The 9,289-nt window shown below is 44.8% G+C and overlaps 1 protein-coding gene across 1 annotated transcript in view; it reads left to right on the plus strand.

Annotated features, from left to right (window-relative positions):
- The window catches only part of LOC103925375 (probable cation-transporting ATPase 13A4), a 42,478-nt gene extending 34,784 nt beyond the window's left edge, over positions 1–7,694 (plus strand). Inside the window, exons 24-30 of the mRNA XM_009334082.1 lie at positions 259–355; positions 1,087–1,159; positions 2,410–2,584; positions 3,054–3,268; positions 4,761–4,849; positions 6,933–7,013; positions 7,473–7,694. Coding sequence (XP_009332357.1) covers positions 259–355; positions 1,087–1,159; positions 2,410–2,584; positions 3,054–3,268; positions 4,761–4,849; positions 6,933–7,013; positions 7,473–7,694 — 952 coding nt within the window. The remainder of the gene's footprint in view (positions 1–258; positions 356–1,086; positions 1,160–2,409; positions 2,585–3,053; positions 3,269–4,760; positions 4,850–6,932; positions 7,014–7,472) is intronic.
- Positions 7,695–9,289: the final 1,595 nt, after the last annotated feature.

The following is a 9,289-nucleotide window of genomic DNA, read 5'->3' on the forward strand; positions in this document are numbered from 1 at the left end:
AAAACTCGCTGGGGTAAATTGTAATCTTGGGAACACAGATGACCAGAGTCAAGCCTTTTGCTTGCAGCAAGATTTCTGCAAGTGAAGATTTTACTTTCATTCAGGCCAGATTTTATTTATTTCACCTCCCAGCAAGAAACTGGCAGAGACTTTTCTACTTGTGACACATGCCTTGTTTTTCAACAGCGTTTTGAGAGGACTGGCAACAGGAGCAGACCCATCACCTAATTGCTGTCCTTTATTAATGTCTTCACACAGGGAAGGCCGTGCTGCCCTCGTCACTTCCTTCTGCATGTTCAAGTACATGGCACTGTACAGCACCATTCAGTACCTTGGTGTTCTCCTACTGTACTGGGTATGTCTTGGGAACATGTTGGCTAGAACTGGAAGAGCTACTACTCCCTTGTAGGAGAAACATGGCATAAAATGCACAATAAAACTAGGGTATGGAGCTTTACCTTTATTTGAGCTGCAAACTTCTGTGGCGTGATCATATGGTCCTCCTGTACCCTCAGCTGAAAACTGGAAAGATTCTTCCCATTAACTTCAGCCAGTGGGCTCAAGATCCAAGCTGGGCAAAAAGAGGGCTGAGATACTGAACAGTGTTTTGGATGAGGGCATAGGTCTGTGAAAAGGGAGAATCTGATGTAAGCATCTGCTGTTGCAATTTATTCAGCATTTAAAGCATGAATTAACTTGACAGTAAGCAAAATCCCCTGGAGAGCCTTAAACCACTTTTGCATGGCTTCTTCCCAAATAGAGAGGAGGGCTTTGCCTTCAGAAGTCACCCAGCATTGAGAAAGCACATGTCTTCAAATAGCCTTCTTTTTTATTGCATTGAGTGAGCTGGAAGCATCGTTAGTCCAAACAATGCACAAAATGAGAGTATTCACTGCAGCCCCAATGATGACCAATCTATTGGCAGGGTGGTGGATTGTGTGGTCCCCTTATCTGCTGAGTAGTGTTTCAGAACAAACAGCAGAACATTAGCTCCATGAAAATAATACGCCTTTCTGGAGATGATATAAACAAGCCAACGGCAAATGTCTGATTTGTAATTTTTTTTCTTTGTGTTCCTCTTTTCAGCAACTAAACTCCTTTGGGAATTACCAATTTTTGTTCCAAGATCTGGCTATTACCACTGTAATTGGTGTGACAAGTAAGCAAGCCCCTTAGTCATTCTATGTATTAATGAGAGAATGATCTCAAATATTTTTCACCTCCTTGGAAATGCATAATTCTATGTACAGAAAGGAAGAAAACAGAGACTACATAGAGTACAGATGTTTAGATTAGTGGAGGAGGCATCTTGTTTGAGAAAAGCTCTGAAATAAGATGGGTAGTTCTTAGCGGTGCATTTGCTGAGCATGTAGGTTGTTGATAACCGGGATGTTACCTCTAGAAGGAGTAAAAACAGACTTAATGCAGTGGAAAGTCTATTCAGGCTTTTTCCTGTTGTCTTAGGAAGGCAAATTAAGACGATACCTAAGGATTCATGCCCAAATGAAAAAGTATAGGAATCGACTGTTTGGAGTCCAACTCATATTTGAAGCTGTGTAGGCAGGAAGCACGAGAGGAAAGAGAGATGAAAATGGAGAAGAAAGCAATGACAGACACTACAGTCAGATGCTACAGAGCAGGAAGTTGTAAGCCAAGAATAAGAGAGGAAACCAGTGCTGGAGGGGGAAGAGAAAGATGGGGTTGTTGAGATAGAGTAAATGCAGGGAAAGGTAGAGAAGCAGGAGGGGCATGAAAAGCATATAGCAAGACCACATAGCTGTCTTCCATCCCTGCTGGAACACAGACAACTGGAAAAGGCCTTGATTAAATCAAGCCTAAAAGGGTCAGCCACAATACTGGGTGCCAAAAGGTACCTTGGTGTAAGTAGCCCATTTGGAACACCGAATCAAGGCTTTCTATATAGCTCTTTAACTCAAAGTCTGGATAACTTTGTTAAACCTAAGAACAGAGGAGAACCTATTGGGTCAGCTAATGCAGTCCTCCACCAGCTCAAATAACTGGGCACTAGGTGCTTAATCCAGGAGGATGCACAGAACATGGGCAACAGAAAATCCCAAGCCACAGTTGACAAGTGACGGAAAGAGAACAGGAGAGCTTGAGCATATCCTTATATTCTTGGGCCTGACAGTAGCCAAATAAAATAAAAATCCAACATTTTATTTTCCAAAAATGCTTCATGATAGTCAGATGCCATTAATTAACCTCTTCTGTGGCCAATAAGATTTTGTAAGAAAACAACTCTGTATTTTGTACTTGATATAGTATTTGTATGTATTATAAAAAATATTATAGACTATAAAAGCGCTGGCCATTGATAACAGTCAGTAATACACAGCAGCACTGCTTGTATTTTGGACATGCTACTAAACATGTCTGTGCATGTTTCAGTGAGTTTCACAGGTGCCTATCCAAAGCTGGCTCCCTACAGGCCTCCTAGCCAACTCATTTCACCCCCGTTGCTGCTCTCTGTTGTACTTAACATCCTCTTCAGCCTCAGCATGCAGCTTTTTGGGTTTGTGGTGGTCCAGGAGCAGCCTTGGTATTCCAAGACCGATATACACAGGTAGGTCCCCTTCTTGGGACTCTGGGTGACACAGGGCAGACCTAGTGGGACAGGTCTGCATGATACTATTGATAAGCTTAACTACAGGCCTGATCAGCAGCTGCAGGCAGACCCTGTGCTTCCCCGCAGGGTGCAAACACATTAACCAGTGTTGCCTGCAGGTCCCTAAGCTCTCCAGCAAGTCTGCTGTGCAGCACAGCGCATGTGGTGAGAATGCTTCTGTTGAGCACAAAGAGTATTTGATTGCAGGGAAGACCAAGGTATCCAAGTAGGTTTGAGCTCAGGCTCTGCCAAATTCAACAAGCTCAACCCAGTGGGTAAGATTGAGGACATTGTCAATAACCTACATGCTTGGGGTAGCAGGAGCAAATTGTGGCTGTGAAGGAGGATTCCTGATAGTGGTAGTGGAAGCTGGGGGAAATAACCAGGACAGTAATCATTCACTGACCAGTGTGACGCTCTTTTTCAGTGCCTGCCTTTCAGTGAACGACCACATAGAGAATTCTTCCTCTATTTCCAGCCTGGGGCTCCATGGGATGAGAGATGGAGCCCATGGGCAAACGGACAATGGCTACAAGAGCTATGAAAACACCACAGTGTGGCTGCTAAGTACCATCAACTGCCTCATTGTAGCACTAGTGTTTTCCAAGGGAAAGCCTTTCAGGCAACCCATCTACACAAACTGTAAGTATGGGGAGAGAGGGAGGGATCTGTGCGTAAGTCAACTCAGGAGGTCAATTCACTAGGGAAAAATTAAAACTTGACCAAAGTGATGCCAGCCAAAAAAGCAGGAGCCTAATATTAGATTTCTGAATGACTGAAGGCCACCTTTTCAGAAGTTTTAGTGCCAGTGGCGTCCTGTAACCAGCAGCTCTCTCAGCTGGGCCCACACTTTGTGCTTCCGTACTGCTAAAAACTTGGCCCTAGCATTTGGATTTCTGAAACAGACAAATGGAGTTTGATAAAAACTTTTAAGGAGTAGCAGGAAGGTGGTGTTGGCTGGCAGGAGCATCATGTTACTTAAGGCAGCCTGAATGAGACATCTCAAGAAGAGCCAGAATTAGGTGGTCTCACTTTGCTTTAGTCTTTAGCATAACTCTGGAAGAGCCCTATGCCTGTCTCCCCAGAGCATGCTGGTTGAGCGGTATTTGAGAGAACTCATGTTCAGGGCATTCTTTTGGGCCTATCTCAGAAGAAAACATACGATGAAATCTGCACATTTGCAGAGGCCCTGTTTCCTATTCCAGAACCAGAGACGTTTAGCATTTGCTAACTCTATGACCGTAACTTCTTTAAAGAGGAAACATCAAAAGAGGCAATAACTTGAAGGTGTGAAGTCTAGTAGGTCTGTTCTGCCTCTGAAAGACTGTCATGTGAAGGGAAGATGAGCACATATGATTGCGTCAGTTCTGGAAGTTGCGGTGAGGCATAGGAGAGCTGTTCTTTTTCTCTGTGGGACAAATCCTGCAGCTGTCTCTCAGGCAAAGCTCTGTTTAGTTCTTTTTTGGCTGAAGAGTTAAATTAATGCTGCAGATTTCATGGCTTTGCTGTTTTGGTGTAGTAATAGTGAGGAGGGGACATTCCTCCCAGATAGCAGCATCAGTCTCCCAGAATGAGGCAAAACCAGACTGAGTGGCTGGGGGGTGAAGTTTGGTGCATGCTAGCTGAAGAGAAAATGAATTTACTCATCACTGGAACATTTGCCTATGGATGGGGAGGGCAATGGATTCTCCATTACTTAGACTCTTTAGATCCTGATAGAGAGCGAAGTCTTGATATCACTGAAATTGGGGGCAGAGTTCCTAATCTTATCAACAAGAGCAAGACTACATCTTGGATATTTTTCTGAATGACAGAAGGCACTGAGTGAGACTCACTGGAAGGCTCGAAGGCTTCTCAGAAATGAGAGGTCAGATTGAATGTCCAAAATACTCTTTTGGCATTTAAAATCTATGGCTACAAGGCTTGTCCCAGCCTCACATATATCTGCTTGACTGAGTAAAGCTGGAGTTTTACTCTGTTCGTTTTTCTTTTGCTGGAAGTTCTTTCCTATCTCATGGATTTTTTTTTTTTGTTTGTTTGACACAGAAAATGATTACAATCTTCTGTAGTAAAGGCAAGCAGCTGAGATTGCTCATAAACCTGTAGTTTTATTTGCTTGTTCTTGTCCCTTCAGATGTGTTCATACTGGTGCTCATAGTGCAGCTGGGCATTTGCCTCTTCTTGGTGTTTGCTGATATTGATGATCTATACTCTAAGATGGATGTAAGTATTGTTCCAAGGTGGGTTTTCTTCCTACTGCCACTCCCATTATAAGTGCATTGGGATTGTTTTTAACAAAAGACACAGACTTTTGCAGGGATACATGGCACCTCTAAAGACAAATCAAATTTAAAGAGATGGATTTTAGATGATGGGATTGAAGAACCTTCTGGAGATATGGTAGCTCCAAACTAAGATCTGTGCGTTCTGACACCTGGACAGCTACACGTGTATGTTTGATTGTTTCAGCACATGTTCCATGCAACAGAAGATGACATCACTAAGCTTACCATGCTTGTTATGTTGGTGGCTTGACAGTTGTGAAGCCAGGAGAAGAAAGGGGCTAGGCCCTGCCAATTTAAACTAAAGCACCATGCACTTGTGTTTCTCAGGCTGTGCTACTCTGCACACAGATCCTTTTGCGAAGATCTTCCAGTCAGCACTCACAGCAGCTCTCAATTCTCAGTCCCCAATATTTTCAGGTTCCCTGTTTAAATTTCAGACAGCCCACAGTTTCCTAAAGCAGCATTTGGATTTAGAACACTTCTAGAGAAAGACTAGTGGGGCTGTCATGGCAATAGAGGATCTATCTTGATCCTTGATTAATAAATACCAATAGGGCTTGGCTTATTTAGTCTGGCAGAATGCAAGCTGGGAGTTGCCTTGTGCAAACCCATCCTAGGGGAAATGCAAGGGAAGGATAAGATCTACATCAGCCGTAGGACAGGGTTGTCAGTGGACCTGGCAATTAGTATGTTGAGGCTGGGACATGTTAACCTCCTCCACTGTAACACTCTCACAGCCTTCTGGTAGGAGTCACAGGAACAAAACTACAAAAGCAACACACAGCTGTTTTTTCAGTACGTTTGTAATCAGAACGATGAAGTGTGGTGGCTTTGAATAACAAGTACTGAACATGATGCTGCTTCCAGTTCTGTATCTTCGTGTGACAGTTAGCAAGTGGATTTAGAAATGGAAATAAACATGGAAAGAGAAACATAGACAAGGGGAATGGACCTGGATTTTGATTGCCAAGCAGAGTAGCTAAAGCTGCCTCGTGGTGTAACTGTTTCTAGAGCAGCGGCTCAGTGGGCAGAAGAATCTGCCACGAGATGGCACTTTAAAGCAAGTCTTAGTCCTGTTGTGGACTGTCAGCAGGACATTGTCAGCACTGCAGCTGTGAGGGGCTAAGATGCCTTTGAGGAGAACTGCAAAACTCCCAGGCTGTCTGGAGGGAATACACTGGATTTGCTGAGAAGAGAAAAGGAGGGAGTGGCAATAAGAAACTCTGCAATAGCCTAGCCCTGGAGAAACTGCTGATCCAAATTTTGGATCTGAGCTGCATCTTGAAAATAAGTTGAGCTGCAGCCAGAAAGCCAGTGCTGCCAGCTGTGGGAAGCTGGAGCAGGATTTGGAGCTGAAATACTCAGACTTCAAACTATTTCCTGTATTAGAAAGAAAGGAAGCATTTAGATTTCCTGTTGCAGTTCTGGAGTATGTTTTTCTCTGCTGCATCATAAGTTTAAAAGCATGTTTATCAATAATTCCTCAAGACAAGTAGCACTATTGGCTCATCAGCAGTGTACAACCAGTGTGGGATCCTGGCTTTTGATGACACGAAGCTGGTGAAGGGTCTAGAGCACAAGCCTTATGAGGAGCAGCTGAGAGAACTGGGGTGGTTTAGCCTCGAGAAAAGGAGGCTGAGGGGAGACCTCATTGCTCTCTACCACTACCTGAAAGGAGGTTGTAGCAAGGTGAGTGTTGGTCTCTTTTCCCAGGTAACAAGTTATAGGATGAGAGAAAATGGCCTCAAGTTGTGCCAGGGGAGGTTTAGATTGGATATTAGGAAAAATTTCTTCACTGAAAGGGTTATCAAGCACTGGAACAGGCTGCCCAGGGAAGTGGTTGAGTGTAGATGTGGTGCTTAGGGACGTGGTTTAGTGGTGGAGTAGGCAGTGTCAGGTTTACGGTTGGACTTGGTGATCTTAAGGGTCTTTTCCAACCTAAATGATTCTATGACACAAGCTCCCACCGGTGTCTAGTGTGCACACATGTTGTTGAACAGCTTCTCCTACTTTTTTCCCAGCTCGTTTGCACCCCTACCATGTGGCGGATCTCCATGGTGGTAATGCTTGCAGTCACACTTGCTGTGTCCTTCCTTGTCGAGGTGAGCATGCTTCATTGAATGTACCTGTCAGCACTAATTGGAGAGACGAAAGGATCAGGTCTCACTCTTTCTCCCTCCTCCTCAGCCCAGCTTGGGAATATATAGTAAAATGAGCCATTGCTGCTACCTCACCCTTACTCTCTTTCCTCAAAGCCCCACATCTGAATAATCAGATACAAGGGAATGCAAGGCCCAACCACCTTTTCTTTCCTCTGATGAGTGGGATGTATCAGGCCCTGCCCCAGGCTAGAGAAATATGGGCAGTCTTTGGTGTTTTCTGCTCAGATCCTGAAGACTGTCAGGAGGAGCTGGTCCCAGTTCTCTGCTGGAGAGCTCTGGTGGAGCTGATATGAGAAGTGGTCAGTAAAAGGATATTTAAGGGATGTGGATGAGCAGGATGAAGAGGGAAAACTGCTGTCCAGGTCCTCCAGAATCTTCCTTTTGCTCTTGCTTTTACAGGAAGCTGTCATCGAGAACAGACCCTTATGGCTTCTGCTGAAAAAGACCTTCCGGTACCATTCAAAGAGCCATTACAAGAGGCTGCAGCGAGTGTTAGAACAGGACTCAGCTTGGCCACCTCTGAATGAAACCTTCTTCTCAGGTTCTGTGGCAATATCAGTAGAGGGAAATATGGGAGGCCATAGCAATCCAACATTTGACAGCAATGAGGACGCACTCTGAAGGAAACTGCAGAGGACACATGTCCAGGACAGTTGCAGTTGGCTGTAGAAGGGCTATCTCAAGAGATATAAGAAAAGAGGAAGGACCGACCCATTGCTGCCTCCCCATTCTGAGACTAACCAGCTCTGGCTTATTTTTAAATTAACTGGAAACGGAAAAGCTGACTGCAGTAGCATAAAGCCACAACACTGTTTCTCCTGTCCCCTTGCCCATGTATGAATGGCTGCCAGCTGTAAATGGACAACTTGCTGAATATTGGCAAGATATTCATGGTTGAAACACCCCATTGCTGCATCCCTCTCTTGAACTGCATTATGCAGTCCATAAAGGTGGGGGCTCCTCCATAAGAGAAGTAGCTAATTCAGATACCAGTACTCCTCTGGGGAGATCCCCTTCGAGAAAACAAGTAGAACTTACTCCTGATAGAGGCTGCTGAACATAGGCAGGTCCTGGGATTCCTACAGTTCTTGGAGTTTCAGATACTGCTACCTGGTGTCTGGCATTTGTTGGGTTTTTTTCCCGTTCTGGCAGTCCTTGGCGTTCTGGAGCTGGAAGGAGCTGCAGATAGACAAAGCCTTCTAGAAGCATCCACTTCCAGCACCATTGTGCTCTTCCCATGACGGGAACAATGCAGAGCTCTATTGCTAGCTCACTGCTACCAGGCAACCTGTTTGGCCTCTTCTCAGTTTAAAACATGTGGTACTTGCATTTTCTGGGTGAAGAATCTATTGATCTACAGAGCAGAATGATTTAATTGTTTTACAATTCTTTTTTGAGGGAGGTATTTGCTTGGGATATCCATTTTTAAAAAGTAGAATGAAACACATGATAATTGCAAATTATGATCTCATCCTGTGGGTCTACAAGGACATGCTGTCCTTTGTAGTGTGAGCTTGCTCTACTAGAGCTGATGCTGCACAGCTGGGCTGCTGCCTGGCATCAGCTCCCAGTTTACCAGTGCCAAAAGAAGCAGACATTGAAGGGGTTACTACCCCCAAGGGCCTAAGGCCTGAATTAAAAGACAGGGAGCCACCTAGGTCTCAGAATAATTTCATTAAATTCCGTGGCATGCTCTTAAGTTGAACCATCTGAGGTTTTGGCTCTGGTTTCCAACCATAATTGCACATGCTACACACCGTGTGTCATTCATCAACTCCTATCCCTCACCTGTTAACCTTCGATGGTGACTCTTACTCACTCTGCTGTGCTGCTTCTGTCGTACATAAATGCAATAGCACTGCACATTTCTGCAGGTTTTACCTACTCAAAAAAGCAGCTTCTACCCGCGCATATTCTTAGCCCTTCGATGCTAGGCTGACTTGTGCTCACCGTATTTTGCAATCTTGGCCCCCAGCTGGGTAAAACAGCAAGATCTCAGTCAGGGAGGCTTCCGACCACGAGGAACACTTCCTTCTTTGGATAAGGTGTTCAGGGGAGTTGTCCCCTCCGAACCGACTGCACAATTTGTTTTTCACAGCTGGATCTTGCCCATGCTTTTCCTGGGTGGAGCTGAGGAGCGCTTTGGGAGCACTTCAGCGCTGGGCACTGTATGTTCCCACCATTCGATGCTAAAGCACTCTTGCATTGCCACAGAA

The sequence above is a fragment of the Pygoscelis adeliae genome, unplaced genomic scaffold (genome assembly GCF_000699105.1).
Source record: "Pygoscelis adeliae isolate BGI_AS28 unplaced genomic scaffold, ASM69910v1 Scaffold161, whole genome shotgun sequence".
NCBI classification, from domain to species: Eukaryota; Metazoa; Chordata; class Aves; order Sphenisciformes; family Spheniscidae; genus Pygoscelis; species Pygoscelis adeliae.